Here is a 26,395-nt window from a genome sequence, read left to right as displayed (position 1 = left end):
GAACAGCAGCTGGTTTAGTTTGTTTCTCTGTCAGATGTTTATTTATTGTTTTTGATCATTTTGCTGCCTCCATTTTTAATTTCAGCATTTAATGTGAAACATCCCATAATATTCCTGCTCGGTTTCTCTGATTTCCATAGAGAAATAAAACTAAAGCTGTTAATGATTCTTTCTTCTTCTTGCTTCTCATTTGTAGTTTTTCTGCCCCCTGCTGGTTAAAACCATTAATTCAGTTTCAACCTGATTAATTTTTCTCATCAATTAAAATTATTTTTCAGCCTGAAGGAATCAAACAGGAACCAGTGGATGGTCACACAGCTTTACTGGGATTTCAACCAACACACCCCTATTAGTGTGTGTGTGTGTGTGTGTGTGTGTGTGTGTGTGTGTGTGTGTGTGTGGGACAGAGACAGATGATTGGAGAGCTTTTAATTTGGTGAGACCTGCTGCCATGGTAACGGGGTTTTAACGCGGAGCTGGAAACTTCCTGCAGGAGAAACGGAACCTGCAGATCTTTAGTTTCTGTAAGAAGCAACAGAGGCAGGAATGAGGCTGCAGGAACAAGCCTGAGCGACACACACACACACACACCCACACACACACACACACAAACACACACACACACACACACCCACACACACACACACACACACACACACTCTGCTCCCCAGAGAGGAGCGTCAGAGGAGGAGGAGGAACAGGAGCTGCTGGATCCGCCTGCCAGTCCAGATTCAGGGTTTATTTCTCCTCGCCGCGTCCAGCTGGTTCTGATCCGGTTCTCCCGGGACCATCTCAGTCTGTCCGGCGGCTCCAGCTGCCGCGGTTCGGACAGCCGGGTCGGGTTCCTCCGGGTCAGAGGGGAGATGAGAATCATTTATTAGCTGCAGCGTCAGGAAGGAGCTTTAGGAAGTTTGGTTAGGAAACCCTGATCCCGTCCGCAGAGACGAACCGAACCGAACCGAACCTCCAGGATGCTGTCAGGGAATCCCGGGACTTAATTCCTGATCCACGGATCCGGATCTTCTGTGAGGAACGAGATTATTTCAGTTTTTGTTCTGGAATCAGGAGGAAGTTTGATCTGCATCTCCTGAACTCTGAGGAGAAAATCTGGAGTTTCCGTCCAGATCCAACAGAACCGTAAAGAGTTCGGTTTCCTGACTTGATTGGATCATTTAGGAGTAAAAAGGAAAACATCAGATTTACCTGCCAGGTACTGAAGGTAAGATGCTGCCAGATTAAACTTCCTGCAGATGAAAACACGAACAGAAGATTCCAGATTTAGGTTTTTATAATTCTTTAAAAAAAACCTGTTAAAGAATCTGAGAGGAACTGAAGTTTGATTCTATCAGGTTTTCTACTGGACCTTCTGGACCTGCAGCGGTTCTGAAGAACCTTCGACCAGAAAAATGAAATCAGACAGAAAAACTTCAACTGAACATAAAGTGAATAAAAAACTGATGCAGAACAAGAAAAGAATAAAACTAAAAAATTAAAGTCAGAAAATCAATAAATGTTTTCAGGCTCTGATCAGTTTTTTATAATAAATAATAAAAACTGAGCAAACAAACAGAATAAAACATTTTTTTTCATCTTTTTCTATTTTAGTTATTTCTGCTGTCAGATTAAAGTCGGCATTAATTTAATATTAAAACATTAAAGAATTTCAGTAAAAATTTAATCAGTAAAAATATATTTAAAGATCAAAACATGAAGGAATGAATAAAAACAGTAAAATATCCAGATTCAGGAAAAGGTTTGATTTTTGATATCAGTGAAATGGATTTAAATTCATTAACAGAATATTAATTACATAAACTGAAAACTTCGTCAGATTTCATTTCCGTCCAATAATTAAATTTTCTGTTTTTCTTTGTTTTTAGATTCATAAACTTTTTCTTCATCTCGTTTTCGTTTCTTTTCTCCTGAAGCCGATAAAATGTTCGACTTAAAAAATAAAAGTTTAAACTAGTTTCTAAGTTTCTCAGTGAAACAAATTTTAAAAAGAACCAGAAATTAAAAATTACTGGATGGAAAGAAATAAATTAACGAGAAATAATTTTATTACTGATGTAAAAAAGTAACAAAAAAACAAATATGTGAAAAATTTCTGGATTATTTGATTTGGTTTCTGCAGATCAAACCTGCAGCTGTCGGGTTTCCATCCCGTCTTCAACAGAACCAGTTTGGACCATTTAGGAACCAGACGAAGTTCTGCTGGTTTCATTTTCCTGTTCGGCGTTAAATCGGATCGTCTGGAAGGAAACTGAAGGTTTCCTGCTGTTTCCTGACCCAGTTTAAGGTTCGGATTCTTCAGCAGCTTCAGAAAAAACTGAGGAGTTTGATTCACTTTGGAGGAAATGAACCTGCTGCAAACTTTAAAGGTTGAATTTAAACTGAAAAACAAACCAGAAGAACCAAAACTAAGAAATGATCTAAAGTTAATGTTTGGTTTGTTCAGTCAGAGGAAATAATTCGTCTCTTTCTGTCCTTGTAGATCCTCCCTCTGAAGAAAAGATCCAGGATTTTCTCCGTTTCCTTCTTTTTGTCTTTAGTGTCGTTTTTATTGTGGAAAGTTTTTTAACTTCACATGAACTGTGACGAAGGGTAGGGTACCCAAACCAGAAGAATCTGGAAATGAAACCGATTCATTTCTGCAGGAAAAACTTCAGCTTCCTGCTGGACGATGGACAGGTCAGCCAGTTTCCACCAAACAGGGTTTTCTCCGTTTTCTCCGTTTTCTCAAGTTTCAAAGCAAAGTTTTACAATAAAACTGAAATATTTTATTCAAATTAAAAGCAGAAGAAACAAAAACAAACAAGAATTTCTGGACATGGAGGATTTTCTTCACTTTGGCAACAAAAACATCATGAAAACCAGATGAAAAATGGAGAATTAAAATCCAACGATACGCAGATGACAACGTTATTTATATCAAAGCTCAGAAAACTTAATCTGAGTTTGTTAATCTGAGCTCATCCAGTTTATTAAGGGATTATAATTTCCTCTGAAGTTGGACGAGAGTTTGGTTTGTTTCCTCTGGTTGCCATGGTGCCTGGAGCGCCGGGCGGCGGTGCAGGCAGCGGCGGGCGCGGCGGCGGCGGACGCTGCCTGCTGCGCTGGTTGGGCCTGCGGCTCTGGTCCCGCCGGGGAACGCTGCTCTTCGCTCTGCTCTGGTTCGGATCCTGGCTCTTCCTCAACGGCCTGGTTCTGGTCCACCGGACCATCCTGTCTGACTTCTGCACCGACGACAAGAGCAAGAGGATCCTGCAGCGTCTGGTGAGTAAATGAACGTTTGAAACTTTGCTGTAATCTGAGTTTTTAATCTGAGAATCTGGTTCTGATTGGAGGATTATTCAGGTTTTCATTCACTGGTTGATCTTTGATATTTTCTGTCCAGATTAATTTTTACTGTCTGTTTCTGCTGGTTATGAACAAAATATTTTATATTTCAATGCAGCGAGTTTCCATTTGCTGCAGAGCAGATGGATTCATACTGACTGGTCCCAGTGAGTTTAACTGGTTCTGATGATTCAGCTGCAGATTTTCTACTTTTAGATGAACTGTTGACGGTTTTAATGTTTCAGGCTTTATGACATTTTATGGATTAGAACCAAATGATCAGGACAGGCTGTAAAATGAAACTGGTTTTCTGGAACAAATTGATCTGAGAATAAAATATTTAATTTTTGATCAGATTTTCTTTCCTCTGTGAACCAAAGCAGCTGATTGGATTCATGATTTAATAGTTTATCAGATTATTTGGGTTCATATTTCTGCCTCATCTATTGATGAGAAATCTGTAGAAATGTAGGAATCAGAAATCTGCAGTGAATGAGGCTGTTTCCTGTTTCCTGTTTGCCATTTCCTGTTTGCTGTTTCCTGTTTTCTGGTTCCTGTTTCCTGTTTTCTGTTTGCTGGTTCCTGTTTTTGGTTTCCTGTTTTCTGTTTCCTGTTTCCTGTTTTCTGTTTCCTGTTTCCTGTTTCCTGTTTCCTGTTTCCCGTTGTTACATACCCCCCCCTTTTTATGAGGAGGGGAGTAACACGACAGCCACAATCATTTGACAGAGTCCAGGTGAATGTTGTAAAAAAGAGGGATTTATTGATACGAAAATCCCGGAAGGCTCACACAAACTGTGGGGGAGAAAGGGGCGGTTAGGGGGGGTGCCAAATCATAGAAAATAATAAAACAAAACAGGGCCTAACTACCGTCTGAACTAAAGAAACAAAAAGAAAACAAAAACCCTGCTTATTTTATCTAACAAAAGTTTCCACCAAAACTTTACATGGGGGCACCCACCTCCTTACCTAGTGTATCTAACAGAAAAAACACCTACGTGATGAAATGTACAGGGTACCCCAAACTTACCTCGCCCTCTAACTCCCACCACAAACCTTCACACAAAGAGCAACAAGACATGCGTCAGGTAACAAAGCCAGCCGGGCGCTCTCCCCAGCTGGTCTGCTTAAATAAGGCCTCCCTGCATGCTGATTGGCCCACAGTTGAAGAGGATCAATCAGAGGAGATTGACACCAGCTTTCCCTAGTACCTGTAAAGAAACAAAGGGGGAGGGGAAACAGAAACAAACAGCCTGCCAGGCATGTAACACCCGTTTCCTGTTTGCTGGTTCCTGTTTCCTGTTTTCTGTTTCCTGTTTCCCGTTTCCTGTTCTCTGTTTGCTGTTTCCTGTTTTCTGTTTCCTGTTTTCTGTTTCCGGTTTGCTGTTTCCTGTTTTCTGTTTCTTGTTTCCTGTTTCCTGTTTTCTGGTTGCTGGTTCCTGTTTTTGGTTTCCTGTTTTCTGTTTGCTGTGTCCTGTTTCCCGTTTCCTGTTCGCTGTTTCCTGTTCTCTGTTTGCTGTTTCCTGTTTTCTGTTTGCTGTTTCCTGTTGTCTGTTTCCTGTTTCCGGTTTGCTGTTTCCTGTTTTCTGTTTCCTGTTTCCTGTTTTCTGTTTCCTGTGTGCTGTTTCCTGTTTTCTGTTTGCTGTTTTCTGTGTCCTGTTTCTTGTTTCCTGTTTCCTGTTTTCTGTTTGCTGTTTCCTGTTTCCGGTTTGCTGTTTCCTGTTTTCTGTTTCCTGTTTTCTGTTTTCTGTTTCCGGTTTGCTGTTTCCTGTTTTCTGTTTCCTGTTTCCTGTTTTCTGTTTCCTGTGTGCTGTTTCCTGTTTTCTGTTTCCTGTTTCTTGTTTCCTGTTTCCTGTTTTCTGGTTGCTGTTTCCTGTTTCCGGTTTGCTGTTTCCTGTTTTGTGTTTCCTGTTTCCTGTTTTCTGTTTCCTGTTTCCTGTTGTGATGAGTCGGTTTGGATCAGAACCGGGTCGCTCCCGTCCCGCTGATGGTAAACATTTGACCTCCTTATGTGTTATCTGCGGGCCGTCGGCCTGCGCTCTCGGTTGCCGCGGCAACCAGCTGCTGCATCAGAGCCGTTTTCTGATCTGCATTTTAATTTTCTTTTCTTCCTCCTTGTTCCATCTGTTCCTCGTTCGTCTTCAGGTTCGGGTCGATTTTCCTCCTTCCTGCTGGTTTTTCATTTTCTAAGATGTTTCTTCTGTTTCTTTAATCTCCTCTTGACGTTTATCCTGATTTGTTCCTGGATTTTCATCTCGTTAGTTTTTCATTTAATTCCTCTCAGATTCTTCAGGTGGCAGAAAAAAATCACAGGATGATGAAAATCTGCAGAACAAACAGTTTGGTTCAGATTCTCCTCCTGAATCGATGTTTCCATTATAAAGCCAAAAAACTTCCCATGATGCTTTGCTTCTGCATCCTCCACCGGCTTGTAGTTAAAGTTTTAACTGGCAGGATGGAGAGACACCAAACCAATATGGCTGCTTAGACAGACTGAAGGAGGAAACTTCCTGTCTCTTGAATCGAGAAGTTTTCATCTGAATTAACCAAATATTTCTGTAATAAGGTCAAAGGTCAGACCAGCAGTGAAGCACAGTGGTGGAGGGATGATGATCTGGGCTTCATCTGGAGAAACAAGACCTGAGTGAAACATGACTTCCTCAGGAAGTCCTACGTTTCCTCCGTCCATCACTTCCTGTTTCCTCTGTCCATCACTTCCTGTTTTCTCCGTCCATCACTTCCTGTTTCCTCCGTCCACCACTTCCTGTTTCCTCTGTCCATCACTTCCTGTTTCCTCTGTCCATCACTTCCTGTTTCCTCCGTCCATCACTTCCTGTTTCCTCCGTCCACCACTTCCTGTTTCCTCTGTCCATCACTTCCTGTTTCCTCCGTCCATCACTTCCTGTTTCCTCCGTCCATCACTTCCTGTTTCCTCTGTCCATCACTTCCTGTTTCCTCCGTCCACCACTTCCTGTTTCCTCTGTCCATCACTTCCTGTTTTCTCCGTCCATCACTTCCTGTTTCCTCCGTCCACCACTTCCTGTTTCCTCCGTCCACCACTTCCTGTTTCCTCCGTCCATCACTTCCTGTTTCCTCCGTCCATCACTTCCTGTTTCCTCTGTCCACCACTTCCTGTTTCCTCTGTCCATCACTTCCTGTTTTCTCCGTCCATCACTTCCTGTTTCCTCCGTCCACCACTTCCTGTTTCCTCCGTCCACCACTTCCTGTTTCCTCCGTCCACCACTTCCTGTTTCCTCCGTCCATCACTTCCTGTTTCCTCTGTTGGTTTTATGGCTCTCAGCCTGTGTAGTTTTTGGTTCGGCCCGTTTTGTGCTGTGAGGTTTCATGTTTCTCCTCAGAACCTCAGTTCTGATCCGGGTCAGCAGCAGCGGTTCTGATCCGGGTCAGCAGCAGCGGTTCTGGTTTCCACCGGGCCTCATGTTGCCTCAGTGACTCAGAGTTCTGCTGGTTGTCAGCTTAGAGACCGGATCGGTTCTGGCTTGTCTCGGCTGCTGGTTTTGTTCAGACCTGAAGAATCGTCTCTTCTTGTCTCGGTTCTGTCAGCCGGAGATTAACGGGTCGACTGATGGATGTTTGAAAACTTTCGTTTGTTTCCTTTTGCATAAAAGTAACAAGTTAGTCTGGAAAAAAGCTTCAGGCGGAAACCTGAGAGAAACGGATCAGAACCACAGAAACACTGAAAGAAACTGATTTATAGCACCGGGCCCAACCAGAACCAGAACCAGGTTCTGTGGTGACCAGAACCAGAACCAGGTTCTGGTTCTGGTTCTGTGGAAGCCCGGCTCCTCCTGTTTGGGTTTCTGAGGTTTTTATCTCAGATTCTTTGTGCATCAAACTCTAGAAATTCAGTTTTTCTCCTGAAAGTAAAATGGAAACCATGACAACAAGTTTATCATAAAAACCATTTCAGCATAAAAGTTTGTTTTGGTGTAATTATTGTTTGAGCATAACTTTCATTTTAGCATAAATTCAGTTTTAAAAACAGCAGATTATCTGAGATTATCTGAGATTATCTGAGATTATCTGAGATTATCTGGTGGTTTATCAGATTCATCCTGGTTATGAAAACATCCTGAAGCTGAGCTGAGTTTCCTGTCGGGTCTCTGGTTCCGTTTAGCCTCAGTGGCTAGTTAAAGCATGGAGAGGAAGAGGAGGAGGATGAAGATGACGTTCTGCTGTCAGGCTGAGAACCTGAATGTTGAATCTGATCTGATTTAGAAGCAGATCAGATGAAACAGCTGCAGCTTCCTGAACTTTAGGTTTCATATCTGCAGCATTTCACAGAAATGTGATCAGAGAGATAAGTGGAAAAACCTGAGATCCGTTTGGGTTTTGGTTCTGATGATGATGAATGTTTGGAAAGACGTCAGTGAAACCATCAGCAACCTGAAACGGCTCAAACTGCAGCTTCGCCATGGAAACGGAGCCAAACAACGAGAAGAAACAGCAGGAAGAACCAGGAAACCGGATCAGAATCAAACCGGATCAGAATCAAACTGGATCTGAATCAAACCGGATCAGGATCAGGAGATCCGTTCAGATCCGTTCCTCCAGAGGATCCTGCCAACGTTCTGCTAGATCACAGCAGTCAAACTCCAGTCGCTGTCCTGCAGGTTTTAGATGAGCCTCAGGTACAAAACTCTGGAATCAAACGGTTTCATTTCCTCCTGCTGGTGTGGACCGGTTCTCCAGAACCTTCATGGCCTCCTGCTGGTGTGGACCGGTTCTCCAGAACCTTCATGGCCTCCTGCTGGTGTGGACCGGTTCTCCAGAACCTTCATGGCCTCCTGCTGGTGTGGACCGGTTCTCCAGAACCTTCATGGCCTCATTATTCTGTTCTGGTGCTGCAGGAAACCGGGCCTCCAGGACTGGAGGAAGAAAAATCTGTTTTATTTCCTTCATTCAAACATTTGATCTCTTTGGAAACGTCACAGAACCAACATGTTTCCTGTTTAACGGTTCGGTTCTGGAGGATTCTGGTCCAGAATCTCCTCAGTCTGGATCCTCCAAACTGATCTCAGGTCTGAACGGCTAAAGAGTCGATCCACTGGAGCTAACTGGTCCTTACCGACCCGAACTATTTAATTCTTTTAAAGAGGCCTTTATTTGATAGTTAATTGACAGTAATGAGACGGAAGACATGAAGCAAAGGTCGCCGGGCCGGGAATCGAACCTGCGACGGCCACGTCCAGGACTGGGTCGCGCTAACCACTGCACCACCACGCCCCACCCCCAACAATTTTAATAATGATCACTTTTAATATTCTTTTAATGTTAAAAGTCCGTCCGTTCGTTTAGCACTACATTACCCATGATGCAAGTGCAAGTTGTTCTCTGTGGCATAAAACCAACATCCACCATCAATCCTCCCTTAATCCCGTGTGAATGAAACCTGAGAGAGTTTTTATTTTGTAAGTTTACATTTTCATGTCTGATATTTGTGTTTATGTCAGTTATTATCCCAGGAGGTGAAATGATCCTCATGTTTCTCTGAATATCGATAATAAAAGAGTTTATTTATAATAACTCCTGTTCTATTTTATACTTGCCAGATATATTGTCATTATATTAATATATGGGGAAATTTATTATTAATTCATATTTTCTGACAGTTTTTATCTTTTCTATGTTTATTGCATTTGACCAATAATCCATGTGTGCTGTTATGGTGCCTCCAGTGGATTTCTGTGGTACTACAGGCCATTTTCATCCTGTGTCTATGTGTTGCTGTTTTTGGCTATTAATATGCATCTTTATAGATTATAGATTCTTCTGTTTCAGATACACACACACACACACACACACACACAGACACACACACACACACACACACACACACACACACACACATACACACACGCACACACACACACACACACACACACACACACACACACACATATACATACAAAACCAAATATCAGCACCCCGTTATTATCTATGTTCCTGCTATTATTCCACCAATAAACCAGAATTGATCTTTGATTCTATTGATGAGAAATCTGAAATGAACTCATGTTAGAACCACACAGTCTTCTGCATTTAAAATCTGATGTTAATGAGTCAACTTCTAGAAATGTAGATCTGATCTGGATGAGTGAATCATAAAATCATCCTGTCATAACTTCAGCTCTCAGTTAGTAGATGAAATAAATAAAAACAACAAATAATGTTCAGATGTTTGTCATAAACTCATAAATGCTTCCTGGAAACTTCATGGTTTCATAAATTTCTCTTTTCTTCTGGTTCGTCTGAACAAAGAAGTTTAAAATGTTTTAGGAGATGAGATTTTTTCTGAAGCCGATCCGGTGAATCCGTCTCATATGGTCTGTCGTTGTTTCTGTTTCTGTTTCAGGACCTTTGTTTTGGTTTGTTTTGGTACTTTTGGTAGAATTTGGTATATTTGGTATTTTTTGGTATGTTTTATTGGTATTTTTGGTATTTTCTAGTATATTTTGGTATTTTTTGGTATTTTTGGTATTTTTGGTATGTTTTGGTGTTTTTGGTAATTTTTGGTATGTTTCGATATTTTGTAGGTATTTTTGGTATTTTTTAGTATTTCTGGTATATTTTGGTGTTTTTGGTAATTTTTGGTATGTTTTGGTATTTTTTTGTATTTTTTGTTATATTTTGTTATATTTTGGTATGTTTTCGTATATTTTGGTATTTTTTGGTATATATTTGTATTTCTTGATATTTTTTGGTATTTTTGATATTTTTTTGGTATTTTTGGTATTTTTGGTATTTTTAGTATGTTTTGGTATTTTTGGTATATTTTGATATTTTTTCGGTATTTTTGGTATGCTTTAGTATATTTTTGGTATGTTTTGTATTTTCTTTTGTATTTTTGGTACTTTTTGGTATTTTCTGTGTTGGGTCAGATTTCTGTACGTTTGCTTCTTCCTCTGATCCGGTCTCTGGGATCCGACTTGTCTCCGCCTGCCGTTTGCATTCCTCTGCCTATTTATGGCTCCATGCAACTTTTTTATGACCTCCTTCGTTTTTAACGTGGCTGTGATTGTTCCTGAACTGGAAACCGTCGCTGCTGGTTCTGTCAGGCTGGACCAGAACTTTCTGTACGGAGCTGAGAAACAGAGAAACATCCACAGATTAATAGTTAATTTCTGATTTATTTAAAATGATTTAAAGTTAGTTTGAGGATCTGAATCTTCAGTTTTCTTCTAATAAAATCAGTTGATCTTGATTATTTAAAATAAATAAAACAGAAATAAACTTATCCTCTGGATGTTTTAAAATTTAAAACTGTTGTTGAATTTAACTTGTAGATTTTTCTGGTGGTTTGAATTAATTTCACAAAGATAAAACTCAGAGGAGCAGAACCTCTAACTGCTAACCGGATGAGAACCGTTGGTAGTTATTAGTTATTAGTTTCAGTCTGAATGTGAGTAAAAATGAACCAGGAAGTAAATATCAGATACAGGAAGTAGATTTTTATTTCCTGATGGAAAAATCAGAGAATTAGTTTGTTTCTGGTTTTTATTTGGTTTAAATGATCGGAGACGTAAACAGGATGAATCTGAGAGAAGTTTCAAAGTTGCTTTAAGTTTATGAAACAAACAGTTTGTTCGTTTCTCGACCGTTTCCCACAATGCAATGCAGGCCTGGTAACAGGAAGGAGTTTGTCTCCCGCTGGTTTCTGGGTCGGATCCTGTTGAGGAGCAGCTGAGGGTTCATGTGGAACCGGACCGAGTCGTTCTGTTTCTGTTTCTGTTTCTGTTTCTGTTTCACGTCGAAGCAAACGGAGAATCTGAGATCAGATCTAAGAAGGAAAAGTTTCATCTGGTGAATCGTCCTGGATCAAACATCTCAGAGTTTCAGGATCATCATCATCATCATCATCATCATCATCATCATCATCATCATCACCACCATCACCATCACCATCATCATCATCATCATCACCATCATCACCATCATCATCATCATCATGACTCCTTTCTGTTTGGAGGATCAGAGGCTCCATGAAGACCTTCCTTAAAACACATTAAATATGATCAACAAACTGAGATTTATTCCATGGATAGTTTTGAGTTATAATCCAGTTTTGAGTTATAATCCAGTTTTGAGTTATAATCCAGAATAATGTGTGGATATGAGTCAATCCTCTGTAAATCTGTTTCCTGTTTTACTTCCAGATCGTCTCCATGTTGAATCAACTGAATCTTATCCTGGTAGAAATGATGAAAAGTTTCAGTCTGAACATTTTATCTGTTTTTATCTGGAACCAACAAAAACATCCATATCATTAATTGTTTCTTCTCATATTTGTGTTTTGAAGTCATTTTCTAAAACAAACTGAAATGATTGAAGCTTCTCTTGTCATTAACTTTGAGAAAATGATTTCCTGAGTTTCTGTCAGAAACAGTTTTATCTGAAGTCGCATCAGATTCGTTTCCCAGCAGCGAGCTGAGAGGAAACCCTGCAGATCATCTGGAACCAATCAGAATGTTTCTGCTGCTTCGCTACCAGAACCGGAACCAATCAGGAGCTTCCAGCCCGTCTGGTTCAAATCCATCAGAGGAACCCGGTCGACCCAATGGGCCTCTGAATGAACATCAGCGTCACTGGAAACAAGTTTCACTCTGTTGACCTCAAATCAGAGTCACTGGGTGACATTACTTTGACTAGACCTTCTGCAGCTGAGGATGATGATGGTGATGATGATGATGGTGATGTTTTCCATCCCTGACTTTCTCTGAACCACCTGGATGTCTCACCTGGGATGAATTTGGATAAAAATCTGTTTGTGGAAACTTGAATCTTTTCTGTCAGGATTTAATTCAGTGAAAAGTTTTTCATTTTTCTGGAGGAAAGTCGAGTCTTTAAACTGTGAAAGGATCCGTCCGTCCGTCCGTCCGTCCGTCCGTCCGTCCGTCCGTCCGTCAGGGAACCGAAGGTGAGACGAATCAATCAAATCCAACGAGCCGATTTGGACGAAGCGTCCAGAACCGGACCGGAGCCAAACAGGACAGAATTGGAATCGATCTGCAGATAAAAAGACAAGAGAGAGAAATTTAATTTAATTCATTAGAGGAGAAACGAGTTGGCAGGCAGATCGACTCCTTCAGCCAAAACGTTTCAGAAATCAGAATCTGTGATCAGAACAATAATCATCCTGCTCACACAGACACAAGCAGGAATCAGCAGAAACACTTCAGTCCTGGAAAGTCCAACAGAACCGAGAAAAACTGGAACCGGACCGAGAAAAACTGGAACCGGACTGAAAAACTGGAACCGGACCGAGGAAAAACTGGAACCGGACTGAAAAACTGGAACCGGACCGAAGAAAAACTGGAACCGGACCGAGAAAAACTGGAACCGGACTGAAAAACTGGAACCGGACCGAGAAAAACTGGAACCGGACTGAAAAACTGGAACCGGACCGAGGAAAAACTGGAACCGGACCAAAAGCCTGGAACCGAACCGAAGAAAAACTGGAACCGGACAGAGGAAAAACTGGAACCGGACCAAGAAAAACTGGAACCGGACCCAAAAACTGGAACCGGACCAAAGAAAAACTGGAACCGGACCGAGGAAAAACTGGAACCGGACCGAGAAAAACTAGAACCGGACAGAGGAAAAACTGGAACCGGACCAAGAAAAACTGGAACCGGACAGAGGAAAAACTGGAACAGGACCAAGAAAAACTGGAACCGACCAAAAAACTGGAACCGGACCGAAGAAAAACTGGAACCGGACTGAGGAAAAACTGGAACCGGATCGAGAAAAACTAGAACCGGACTGAGGAAAAACTGGAACCGGACCGAGAAAAACTAGAACCGGACAGAGGAAAAACTGGAACCGGACCAAGAAAAACTGGAACCGACCGAAAAACTGGAACCGGACCAAAAAACTGGAACCGGACCGAAGAAAAACTGGAACCGGACCGAAGAAAAACTGGAACCGGACCGAGAAAAACTGGAACAGGACCAAGAAAAACTGGAACCGGACCAAAAAACTGGAACCGGACCGAAGAAAAACTGGAACCGGACCGAGGAAAAACTGGAACAGGACTAAAACAGGACAGAGGAAAAACAGAAGAAACACGAGAAACTTTAACCAGATTCTGTTTGTTGGGGTTAAATATGAATATCGATCATAATGTTTGGATATTTCCTGTGAATAAATTCACATGGTTTCAAACATTCACAGATTTCTGATTTCTTTCTGTTTTTATTTCCTTAGAAAACCAGAAGAAAAACTTTCAGATCTGAATCAAATCTGGAGATTTTTTCTGTTTATCTGAACTATTTTCATAAAAGTTTGATTTGTGTAGAAACAGGAGCTGAAAATCCATTTAGGTCCAAAAGATCAAATGTATTTTGGTTTTATTCTGAAATCTTAGTTTTTTTGTCTGGAGGAAGTGAGTTTATGTTCAGCAAGTTTTGCTTCATTCGATATTTTTTATGAACTTTAAGTCAAATTAAAAACATGGATAAGAAATGATTTATTTCACCTTCCAGTTTCAGAAACTTAAATTCATCTGAATCTTTATTAAAGGCGTCAATAAAAGCAGATTTTTGTCTTTATTTTCTGCCCGTCTGAGTCGGAGAATCTTCTGTGATTTTATTTTTATCTCCGGCTGCAGAAACGTTTCTGGTCTTTGAAGAATCTGAAACTGAAGCTTTTCTGTTTCCTGGTTTGACTCAGATCCAAATATTTGCTTCAGTTTCAGCTGCAGTTTTATTTTTAAACTGTTTGTGTTGCTGCTGATGCTTCATCTGTCCTTTATGAATCTTTTCTGTTCATCATCATGTTTCATATATTTATTTAGTCGCTGCAGGAGCTCCTGACCCGTCAGGCGATCGGAGCGCCGTCCGAGTCTTTTTGACCTCTGCTGCTGCTGCAGCTGCTGCTGCTGCTGCTGCAGCCTGAATGTTTGACCTTCAGGTCGTTTAGAAACAGATTCATCCTGTTTAACTGAGCGGGGTCATGCAGAGCAGGTTGTAATTCAGTATCTTCAGGCTTAAAGCTGCAGAGTCTGAATGAACAGATTTCATCTTGTTCACATTTGACCTTCAGATTATTATTATTATTATTATTGTTATTGTTATTATTATTGTTAATAAACACTGAGGATGTGGTTGTCTCTGACTTCCTGTCCGCCATGTTGGAGGACAAAGCGACGAGACGTTGACGTTCATCAACCAGAGAAAACAATGAATAATTTATATTATTCATGTTATGACATTTTAATCTCTTTACCGTTTTACTTCATAACAAACAATAAATATTATTATTCAGGCATCATCAGGACGACATCAAGTCCAAACGTCCCAATAATTCAGTAACAATAATAATAAAATATATTTTCCTCTTTGGGTCTGAAGTCCTGATGAAATCCACAGGAACCATTTTCACAGACGGATCGGATCATGTCGACTCGGTTCAGTCGACAGACGGACTGCGTCTCCCAGCATGCATTATGCTGGAGGCCATGTTGCTGAAAAACCTTTAAAACCGACCCTGTTTGAACCCAGACAGCTGGTTCTGATTGGTTCCTTAAAACCTTCAGTTTAACCTGCAGAACCTTCCAGAACCTTCCAAAACCTTCCAGAACCTTCCAGAACCTTTCAGAACCTTCCAAAACCTTCCAGAACCTTCCAGAATCTTTCAGAACCTTCCAGAACCGCTGTTTGTTCATCCGGGTTCTGGAAGGTTCTGGTTTTTAACAAGTTATTCTTCCTGTTTGAAATGAAAAAATCATCCAGAGGAACCAGAACCTCTTTTTATTACTAATCAGTAATTAATGTTTAATTAATGTTTAATTAATGTCTAATTAATGTTTAATTAATGTTTAATTAATGTTTAATTAATGTTTAATTAATGTTTAATTGGTTGAATCTGCTGCAGTTTAAATGTTTTGCTGCTTTAATCTGATGGATCCAGAAGCTGCAGATTATTTTTCTCCACTTTTCACGATTTTCAGGTTCAGATTTTAATTCATCTCTGATTCCGACGAGAAAAAAGAAAAAATGTTTTTCAATCAGAGCAAAAACAGACAAAACTAAATAATGCAAAATGAGTTTCTGCAGGAGGATTTTAATGTGTTCATCAGCTTCAGATTAATGTGTTCATCAGTGAAGCAGAAAGTCCTGCTGCGTCTCGGCTGCCTGATCTGTATTCATCCTCGCAGCAGAAGGTCAGAGAGACGGAGGACAGATGAAACAGTCGGGCATCAGGCTGCATACCAACGAAGAAGAAGAAGAAGAAGAGGAAGAGGAAGAGGCCCGCGGGTCCAACGGCGCCGGGCGGACAGCAGCTCAACGATTCTCTCTGAAGCAACGAAACAAGATGAGGAAGAAAATATGAAATATCAGCAGAGAGAGATAGATATATGATAAATAGATAGATATATGATAGATATATGATAGATAGATAGATATATAGATAGATAGATATATGATAGATAGATAGATATATGATAGATATATAGATAGATAGATATATGATAGATAGATATATGATAGATAGATAGATATATATATGATAGATAGATATATAGATAGATAGATATATGATAGATAGATAGATATATGATAGATAGATAGATAGATAGATAGATAGATAGATAGATAGATATATGATAGGTAGATGCTGTATTTTGATCTCCATCTAATTGTGAATTTTAAACAAAAAGTTGCATAAAGATAATTTAAAGTTTTATTATTTAGTTTTATTGCTGCGTTGATTCGACTCCTGCACTGCAAAAACACAAAATCTTACCAAATATCTTGATCCAATTTATGTTGCTGTTATATTTAAACTCTAGAAATAGAATAAAACTAACATAAATAACTTTTCAGATGAATATAGAATCTTGTTTTCAGTCAATTATTCCTCAATATTTCTGAGAAAGTTCTGGTTCCACTGGAAGATTATTTCACATTTTCACGTTTTGTGTTTTTTCAGTGTATGTGGAATAAACAGGAAGTGAGTTCTGGGCTCCAAACAGGAAGTAGTGGTGTCAGAGTTTGGTGCCTCTGGTATGGCTCAGAGTCGTCAGGATTTTTCCACTAAAATCCGTTTTTATCTCCTGGTTCTGATTCTGGTTCATGAAACTCGGCTCATCGGTGGTTCTGACCCGGTTTGCTGGTTTGTGTTCAGGAAACGGTTCTGTTTCTGCTTCGCCGTCTGCAGGACTTTGTGACCTTTGACCTCATGGACAGGTCACCTTCCTCCTAAAGATTTACAGGTTTAGTTTCTGAATTTGATCTTTGGTGAATTAATCAGGAGAAAAACTTTATAATTCAGATTCTAACAGAACCGTTGGGTTAATCCTAATTTAATGGAACCAGATTAAAGGATTAAATGGTTTCATTCCCAGTTCAACCAGCAGGGAGCCGTTCGCTCGGTGGGAACTTCCTCCCTGGTTCTGAGTGCCGTCGGCCCACGGAACCGACCCGAGGTCAGCCGGCCCGCCCACGTGCCGTTGCCGTGGCGACGCGGCCATTCGGCTGAAAATCGGTTCATTGTTCCTCAGAACAACCAGAGCCTTGATTTACTCTGCAGCAATTTCTGCACACGACCTTTGACCTCCTGCCAGCAGTGATTGATCACCAGCGTCTCCATCTGATTAATTCAACTTCAGTTTCCTCCGAGGTCAAAGGTCAGAACCAGGTCAGAACCAAACGGATGTTTGGATTATTAGGAAGAACGATGGAAAAAATTCTGTTGGACTGAAGAGACCCGAGCCTCATCCCGACCCGGTCCGATTAACCCAACTCCAGTCTGCTTGTCTAGTCAAAGTTCAGTTCGGTTGTGAGGCGTGAACACTAACTGACCTCTGACCTCTGGTCCTCCAAACCTCCGTCTGGGTTCAGTTTGAATGTGAACGCCAAACGGACCAGAGCCCGCTCCACAAGCATGAAGTCCACTACAGCACAGGGCATTCTGGGTAAATATAACCAAAGCTAACGTGCTAGCCTAGCGCTAGCAGCAGAAATGGCTCCTGGTCTTCAGCCAAAGACTAAAGAGAAAAATCTGACGCCTCCATCTTGTTTCCATCTGGTGAAGAAGGAAGTTGCTCTCAGCGTCTTCAGATGTTTTTGTGTCGTTTCCTTCAGTGGTTCTTGGTGCAGCGCCCCCACAGGCCAGGAGGGGAACAGGTTGGTTTGGGTCAGAACCACAGCAGCTGGAGGTGGAGCAGATCATGAAGTTCTGGTTCCAGTAGAACCGGGTCGACTGGACCATCAGGAGGGAAAACAGCTTTAAATGCACCTAGAAAATGTCCCCCATCATGATTCCACCTCCACCAGCCTGGATAGTGAAGGAAGGATTCGTGTTTCATGATGTTTCCATCAGATTCTGTTTGGAGCTTAAATTGGACCTTTAAATGTTCTGTTCTGGAGGGTCTGAGTGGTTCCAGCTTCAGTTTCCTGGTTTTATCCGACAGTTCTGGTCTGGTGGTCAGAACTGGACCAACTGACCTGCTGCCTTTAAAGCTCCTTCATTCGTCTTTCTGATGCTCCTTCATCTTCAGTAACTCCTTTAAACATGTTGAGTTTCTGCCACCTGATTGGCTGATTCAATAAATGATTGTTTAATATTAAAACCAGTAAACTTTTGGTCCCAGTAGAAACCAGTAGCTCCAGTCTGAAGGGCTTCATGGTTTCCTGAGACTCTCAGGAATGTCATTAAAACCTTTTCATGTTTCGCTGCTCGGCTTCAAGGAATGCAGAGGAACAAAGACGCCTTTCTGCTGCGTCCGCACCGAGCGGCGGGCCGGTTCTGGTTCTGGAGGAGAGCAGGGGAACGGGTCCGGTTCTGGTTCTGGAGGAGAGCAGAGGAACGGGTCTGGTTCTGGAGGAGAGCAGGGGAACGGGTCCGGTTCTGGTTCTGGAGGAGAGCAGGGGAACGGGTCCGGTTCTGGTTCTGGAGGAGAGCAGGGGAACAGTTCTGGTTCTGGACGGAGATTTAATGGGTTTAAAACAATTACAGAAACATCATCTGCTGTTTAAATATAATAAATACATGGATTAATAAAAACTACAGCTGTTTGGCTCAAATGAAACATTAAATGAAAATTTAATGTTTTTCTGAAAAATAAAATGTTTTAATAAAAATAATTATATTAAAAAATCTAAAAACTGTAATTTATTTTGAACTTTCCTGAGAAAAAATATTTCTGATGTTTGTTACAGATTAATCTTTATGCAGCTGCAGAGGATCGTTTATTTTATTATATTTTATTTTATTTTATTTTATTTTAAATATTTCCATATGTAATAATTTTCCATCTACATCAACATTTCCTCCGATTTTTCGGTGTATTTGAATCGTTTTGATGAAACTCTTGACAGAAATATGAAGGAAAGTTTCTGTAACTTTATGATTTGATCCAGACTGAGTGTTTGCAGATTAATGTCCCCCTGAAACAAACTTTATCTAAAGTTCCACTTCAGCCAATCAGGCGCTGACAGATGAAGGAGCTTCAGGTTCCTTTATCTGACCTGACCTTTGACCTCCGGCTCTCTCCTCGCGGTCGGATGTTTGTGTAGGAATGTGAGCAGAGCCGCGATTATCCCGCTAATCCCCGAGCGGAACCAGGATGATCCGCTCAGACCCGCCGCTGGTTCTGATCCCATCAGTCACAAGATGGCCGCCGGCAGGAAGTCAGGAAAACTGGGCTTCATGTTTAATGAAGCAGTAAAAACAGCAACCGGCTCGGCTCGGTTCTGTTGGACCGGTCCAGTAACGTCTCCTCCTCCCTCCTCAGTGTCTGGACTTCAGCCGCGGCTCGCTGAGCGGAGATCTGTGTGAGGATCTGTGTGTCGGCGGCCTGGTGGAGTATCAGCGCTGCCTTTACTACGAGAACGGAAAGAAGGTGATGGAGGCGCGATGGAGGGGAAACCGGGTCATCCTCAAGTCCAAACTGGAGAACTTCTCCTCCTACGAGCCGCTGGGCCTCCTGGACTACCAGGTGACCCACACACACACACACGCACCCCCCCCCCCCCCCACACACACACACACACACACCCCCACACTGAGGGGAATCTGAAAAGTGTGGCGTGTGCCTTACTGGCAGTGAACTGAGCTGCTGATGAAAAATCCAAACTGAAAACAAAAAATGAATTCAGCTGAAAAATGTTGCAAACAGGAAACAGCAGAAGCAGAAATCCTCCAGGCCACCAGGGGGAGTCTAGAGTCTAGAGTCGTTGTTACCAACAGAAATATTTACTGGATGTTTTGTTTTTTAAAACAGATCAAACTCCATCAGTGCAGCTGTCGTCAAGGCAACGGCATCTGGTTTCTTGGTTTCTTGGTTTTAGTTGTTTGTTTTAGTTAAACGTTATTTAATTTAAACATTAAGTGATAAATCTGATAGTTTTAGTAAATTTGTGTTGATGCTCATTGGTTTTAGTTGAGTTTGAATTCGAATGTGGGGGGAACTTTAGTTTGGTTCCATGTGTTGCCCGGGGAAAGAATTGGCGGGCGCACTTTGATCCAGCTGAAGAAACTGATTGTAAGAAGTTAAAGTTTTATTCCTCTGGACTCAGTAATGAGGTTCAGTTTAGTTTTATTTGTGTAAATATTATTTTATGAATTAATTTAGTTTTGTGTCACATTTTTAGTTCTGACGGCATTTTGGGGATTTTATGATAAATATTCACAATAAACGGCTGAAAACAAGAACTGTGTTGATTAAACTCAGGAGAAACAATCTGAACTTTGACTAGGCCATTTGGACCCACATCCACCCCAGGCTCAGGATTATCTCCGTCCATCTTGCTGTTTCCTGTCCCCCAGCATGATGCTGCCACCACCGTTTCTTGTTTTCAGGAATCGTTTTCTGACTCATTTAATCTTCTGTGTTTAAATCTGAAGTTCTAATTATCTGAACTTTAAAGCTTTAAAATTATCGTCTAATTTTAAATTATTGTCTATCAGCCAAAATAAAACTCATCAGTTTCTTGTTTTTGTTTGTGAATTTGTAATAAATGTTTTTTCTGCCGGCAGGAAGCAGGAGAGGAGCTGTCGGCGCTGGACGTGGTTCTTTACGCCACTCTGGAGGTGAGTCATCTCACCTGAATAATCCGTCTTTGGCTGCTGTCAGCCTGAACAGGTGATGTTGTTCAGGTGAGAAACTCTCTGGGTCTGGCTGAGGAGGAGGAGGAGGAGGAAGAGGAGGGAGGAGGAAGGAACGGCTCCAGCCTGTGGAGGCAGAAACTGAAGCTGAGAGAGAAAAGTTACTCCAGAGCCGATCTGGGCTCACTGTGGGCCCTGCTGCAGCAGGAGGAGTACACCTTCCTCAGGTGAGGGCGGCGGCCATGATGGCGGCCATGACGGCGGCCATGATGGCGGCCATGACGGCGGCAACACGCAGGAATGAACCAGTTTAGACTTTTTAGATTTAATTTATCCTTTATTCTCTTCAGTTTGAGTTTTCAGTTTGTTCAGATTTGAATTGATTTAGTTAGAAAAACAGGAAGTGACTGAAGAGGAGAACCCAGTGACCCAGTGGGTCCAGGTTCTGGTTCTGGGCTCCTGTTGGTCGTTTTCAGAATGAAATCAGTTCATTAATTTGTGTTTCGGGTCCAGAGTTCTGCAGGACCTCAGCCCCCATGTGGCCCAGGTTCTGGGCTCCTGCGGCCATTTCTACGCCGTGGAGTTCCTGTCGGCCGGACACGCCTGGGACCAGAACCTGTTCTCCATGGACGAGGTGCCGGGTCACGCCGGAGGTTCTGGTCGGTGGAGCTCCAGGCTGGTGGTGCATCGGATCGCGCTGAGCTTCATGGACATGGTCCGGCACTTCGACGACGACTTCACTCACAAACTGCATCTGTGTGACGTCAAACCGGAGAACTTTGCAGTCCGGAAGGATCTGACGGTGAGTCTGGGTCCGGTCAGGAAGTTCTGTTAGGATCGAAGAGGATTTTAATCATATTTATTATTGATAAATTATCTTTATTAGCATTAATAAAAGACTCTTTAATGTTCTGGTTTAATCAGAAAATATCAGCTGAATGTGAATTTATTGGCTTAAAGTTTAAAATCCAGATTTTCACTTAAAAAAACTCTGAATAAATTTATGAGTTAAAGATTAAATTATAAATTATAAAGTTTTCAGATAAAAATGCAGGTTATTAATAATAACAAGTAAACATTTACAAAAATAAAAATCTAAACTGTTTTAAAGTTAAATCATTAAAACTGTTCAGTTATTAATGAATTTACATTAAATCACGTTAAATCACAGTTTTAATGTTCATAATAAAATATGATCTTTAATGATTTTTGTCTTAAAGTTTAAATCCTTTTGCTTTCAGACGTTGTGACAAAAGTTTTATTATAAAATAATTCCTGCAGTTTTTCAGAAACAGAAACAAAATCACATTTCAGAGAAGAAAATATTAAAAATTTGAATCTGAGCTTCAAACTTTAATCAGAGGAAAAACCTGCAGATGTTTTTTAAAATGTTTCCAGATGTGGAGAAAAATCTGAGAAATTTCTATTTTTATCCAAACATGGAAAATAAAATCTGTTCTTTACTAACAGTGAAATATTTCTGGAAGATTTTATGAAACTGGAGTTTTTGATGCTTCAGGCAGAAAAATAAAAATAAAATAAACTTTGAACTTTGAAACATGGAAAGTTTTTTATTTTAGTTCAAACTTTATGAAATGAAAACATGAAGGATTGAATATGAAGTTACAGTTCATCTCTAAAATTTTCTTATGAAACTAAAACAATAATCAGCAGGAAGGAAAAGAAACGTTTAAAATAAACAAAATTTCTGCCTCATTTTTCATCATTTTCTTTTTGTCAAGTTTTCATAAAGTTGATTCTGAGCTGCAGCCGATAATTCTGGCTGAACGCTGTTTCCTCCCTGCTGCTGGGAGAACTGGGAGAACTGGGAGAAACAAGGAGACCTTCTCAGTTTAAATATGAACTGGATTTAATTTAGACCAGAAATTAAACTTATTATTTATTAAAACCCAAAATAAATGATTTTAACATGCTGTAAAAACTTAAAGCAGGTAAATTGTTACTTATGGAAAATAAGTTTAATTTGCTGTTTATTCTTAACCATAAATAAATATTGATAAATATTATTAGCAGATTATTAATCTCTCAGATTAAATCTCTGACTTGAAGTTTTTATTTTAATTCTAACATTAAAATTTTACAGTCAGATTTTCTTCACTTCATTTTGTCAAAAATTCAGGATTTAAAATAATTTAATGTATTTGTTCATCATATTTTACACAAATTTAATTAAACTTTAACATTTTAAAGTTGTTTTGTTGCCACAATTAATTATAAATAAATTTAAAATTCACTTTGACAATTTTTACATTAAAGTTACTGGAGTGTTTGAAACTCTGGTCATTCATAATTATAATTATAATTATTATAATTACTAAGATTATTATTAATAATATTATTATAAGAATTATTTAAGTATGTTTATTAATTAATAACTAATCTTTATATATAAAACAACAGAAAACTTTTTGAAAGTTTGTCTCAAAAATAATATTTTTCTATTTTCATATTTTCTGTTTAAGGTTTTAAAATTAACTTTATTAAGTTTAGAGATTCGTCTCTAAAAATGATTTTTCATAATTTCTGATGCCTGATTTGTTCTAGGAACATTTGAGAAAATGTTTTTTATGTTTAGGAATTTATTAATGTTTTAGAAAACTGATAAAATATAGAAATAAATATAAAAGGTTTTAATGACGTCTGGTTAGTTTAAAAGTTCAAAATCAAAGTTTTCACAAATTAATTAATTTATGTTTTTAGATTTTGATCTTTTTGACTGAAAATCTATTTTTATGTTCAGAAAATGTTTTATCCTCTTTAGATAAAAATTAACCAGGTTAAAATATTTCAAAATAAAGTTCTGGTCCAACATGTTTCCATTGAACTGATTTTTGCTAATTAATTTTTTATGTTTGGATTTTTTAGCTTCATATTTCTCATCATTTTGCATCATCACTGCAGTGTTTGTGGTTGTGTGTGGATACGTTTGACCTCCTGACCTCCTGACCTGCAGGTGGTGGCCATCGACGTGGACATGGCGTTCTTCGAGCCCAAGATGAGGGACATCCTGGAGCAGAACTGCAGCAGCGACGACGACTGTAACTTCTTCGACTGCTGGTCCAGGTGTGAGGCGCAGCGGCGGCGCTGCAGCCCGCGGCGCCGCAACACCAACCTGCAGGTCAGAGGTCACCGCAACGTCTCAGAAACAGATTCTGAAATTCAGAAAAACTTTTTCTTACACTGAATAAAACGAAGTTTTTATCCTGGGAATTTCTCAGCTGAAAAAAAACCAATTTATGAAATAAAATTATGAAATTATCTTTATTATTTATGACACTTTGAAACTTTAGATTCATTTTAATTAAGTGAATAGTTAAATATAAAGAAAAATTATAAAACTTCAAGCATTTTCAGGTTTTAACATAACATGAATTTTATTCTTGCTAAATATTTTTATTGATGTATTTTATAATAAAATACTGATTTTCTTCTGCTTATTGTCTCTGGGATGAATTATGGAAGAATAATTTGACTTTATAACGTAAATACAGTATTGTTAGATAGAAATAAATGTTTTAATTATAAACCTGAAAATAAATTAAATATTAATAAATAATAATGTATGTTTAAAACAAATTAAGAGGAAAGTTCATAGGTCGTCTGGTTGAGACCTTTTGGTCTGAAAGGCCTCAGATCTTCATCGCCATCATCACCATCATCGTCGTCATGACGACAGGAGGACAGCCTGTCGTCAAGCCGCCGATCAAATGTCTCCGATATCAGATATCAGTTTTCATACGAGGAGAAAAACTGTTTGAACGAAATGATGGGAAAAAAAGAAAAGTTCATAAATAATTACTGAGATTTAAAGATAAATTATTTAAATAGTTTGAAACAAAACAAAACATTTTTAAACAGCTTCTTTATTTCATAGGAAATAAAAAGTTGATAAATGAACATTATAAAAAATCTAAAATCTTTTATATGAAACCGAAGAACAAAGAGAGAAAGAGGAGAAGAAGAAGCAGCTGAGTGACGACGGGTCCTGATGAAAGGTCACTGACAAGCTGCTCTCTGATTGGCCGACACTCCACAGGGTCTGCTCAGGTTGACCTTTGACCTCTGCCAATCATCTCTTTTCAGAAAGACGGTTTTGTTTTTCTGAAAGTTTTGCTGCGTCTCAGATGATTTTTCATCTGATGTCTTTATTGTTTGACTTTCATCAGATTTTCTGTTTTTTATTGTTTGTTTTTGGATCATATTTTCATCATTTCTCCTGTTTTCTTCTGTTCCAGGTGATTTGTGAGAAAATCTTCAGGCCTTGGTTTTCTCCCACCGTTCTGGGGGCCAAAGCAGGGCTCCCCCTGCAGGTGGGGCTGGAAAATGGACTTTTATTCACTTCTGTTTCTCACTTCCACTAAAAGAGGAGAGTCAGTAAGATAAAAATAAAACTAATAAATTAAAACAAGAGAACTGAGAAAAAGAGATTTTATAATCTAAAATTAAACTTTTACTAATATTGTGCAGTTTTCACATTTGAATTGTTGACTGTATTGTTTGAAATGAATCTGTAATATTTAGATATTTGTTCATATTTAATCCCCCAGTTTACAGATTATTTACAGATTATGTACAGATTATGTACAGATTATTTACAGATTATTTACAGATTATTTACAGATTATCCTCCAGTCTGTAGTTTGTAAAGTTTTTCTGCCATGATGAACATGAAGGTCAAATGTTTGCAATAAAAAGTTATTTTGTGTCGTTTCTGCAACGTTTGGCTCCCAAAGTGAAAGATTTAGTTTTCATTGGTTTATTATAAAAACTAGATCAAATCTTCTTCCTGTTGTTTGCAGGTTAATAAAACATTTTAGCGCCACCTAAAGGTCACTGCTGGTATCTTAGTGGTTCGTCTAAAACTTTCCTCTGGTGACGAACATCAGATGATTTTGGCTGTTTGGTTGAACAGGTGGAGCTGCAGCGAGCCGTGCAGGACTGCTCCGAGACCGACGGCGGCGCCGGCGACGAGGGCGGAGCCCGCAGGGTCCATCAGCGCCTCCTGGCCGTCCTCAGAGCCCTGCTGCAGGAGGAAGTGGCTCCTGAGGACAGGAAGTGGACAAAAGACGAAGCGGAGCACGTCCACACGGCGCTGAACTTCTGAGAGGAACCAAACAAAACATCCTTCATGATGATCGGACTGTTCTGAAGACAACTGTTCCAGAACCTCATCAGAACCTCATCAGAACCTCGTCATCACATCAGAACCTCATCAGAACCTCGTCATGACATCAGAACCTCATCAGAACCTCGTCATCACATCAGAACCTCATCAGGACACCAACCGGTCAGATCTGATCCAGAAAGTCTGGATAAACGTTCCAATCTAAATGTTCTGAAGTTCTGGTCGTTTTCACCAACATGGAGGAACTTTAGTTTGATCTGCAGAGAAAATCCCAGATATTTACAAAATAATATTAATAATGTTTACAAAATAATCCCAGATATTTTACAAACTGTTTCAAAATCAGATGTTGGTGGTTTGGAAACAAATGTAGTCAAACAACCAGAACGGATCAGAACCGGACGGGTTCTGATGGTTTCTTGTTTGTAATGAGCTTCTTGTTCATCGGAGTGTAAATATGTAAATAGACGGTTTATAAAAATTATTGTGATTTTAATGGATCTGGGAACTGAACCTGTTCTGGATCCTGCAGGATTTTCTTCTTAAAGCAGAATTTGGTAACGATTAGGCTCCGCCCCCTCCTCCTCGTCATCAAGCCGGTAACCATGGCAACAGAAGAAAAGCCCGTTGGCTCCTGTTTGGCGACTCGTTACCAGGTTCTGCTCCGACCCGTTGGTCTCAGTGAGATTTATTCACTTTTTCTCATTTAAGGAGAAAATAAAACATTTTTAGCTTCTGCAAAACTTATTAAATAAAATGTTATTAAATAAAATGTTTCTTTGCTTAATAAATAGATTCGATGTTAAAACATTTTTCTGTTTGTCGTCCATAAAATATTAG

The 26,395-nt window shown here is 39.8% G+C and overlaps 2 protein-coding genes across 10 annotated transcripts in view; both read left to right on the top strand.

Moving 5' to 3' along the window:
* LOC116712074 (NACHT, LRR and PYD domains-containing protein 3-like) overlaps positions 1-26,395 on the top strand; it is a 1,065,068-nt gene that overhangs the window by 40,912 nt on the left and 997,761 nt on the right. The window lies entirely within an intron of this gene.
* dipk1c (divergent protein kinase domain 1C) lies at positions 677-25,927 on the top strand. 3 transcript variants are annotated; one of them, XM_032552007.1, is made up of 10 exons: positions 677-1,219; positions 2,135-2,299; positions 2,495-3,276; positions 19,097-19,300; positions 20,341-20,394; positions 20,461-20,636; positions 20,923-21,211; positions 23,384-23,548; positions 24,666-24,740; positions 25,343-25,927. In XM_032552007.1, exons 3-10 carry the CDS (start codon positions 3,046-3,048, stop codon positions 25,532-25,534), a joined length of 1,386 nt encoding a protein of 461 aa, XP_032407898.1. In that variant the 5' UTR covers positions 677-1,219; positions 2,135-2,299; positions 2,495-3,045; the 3' UTR covers positions 25,535-25,927. The 3 variants fall into 3 exon arrangements, with proteins under 3 accessions (XP_032407898.1, XP_032407897.1, XP_032407896.1); XM_032552006.1 differs by having other exon boundaries at positions 2,135-2,381; XM_032552005.1 differs by lacking the exon at positions 2,135-2,299.

Source organism: Xiphophorus hellerii, chromosome 21 (genome assembly GCF_003331165.1).
Source record: "Xiphophorus hellerii strain 12219 chromosome 21, Xiphophorus_hellerii-4.1, whole genome shotgun sequence".
NCBI lineage: Eukaryota > Metazoa > Chordata > Actinopteri > Cyprinodontiformes > Poeciliidae > Xiphophorus > Xiphophorus hellerii.
This window is presented reverse-complemented; position numbering and strand designations above follow the sequence as displayed.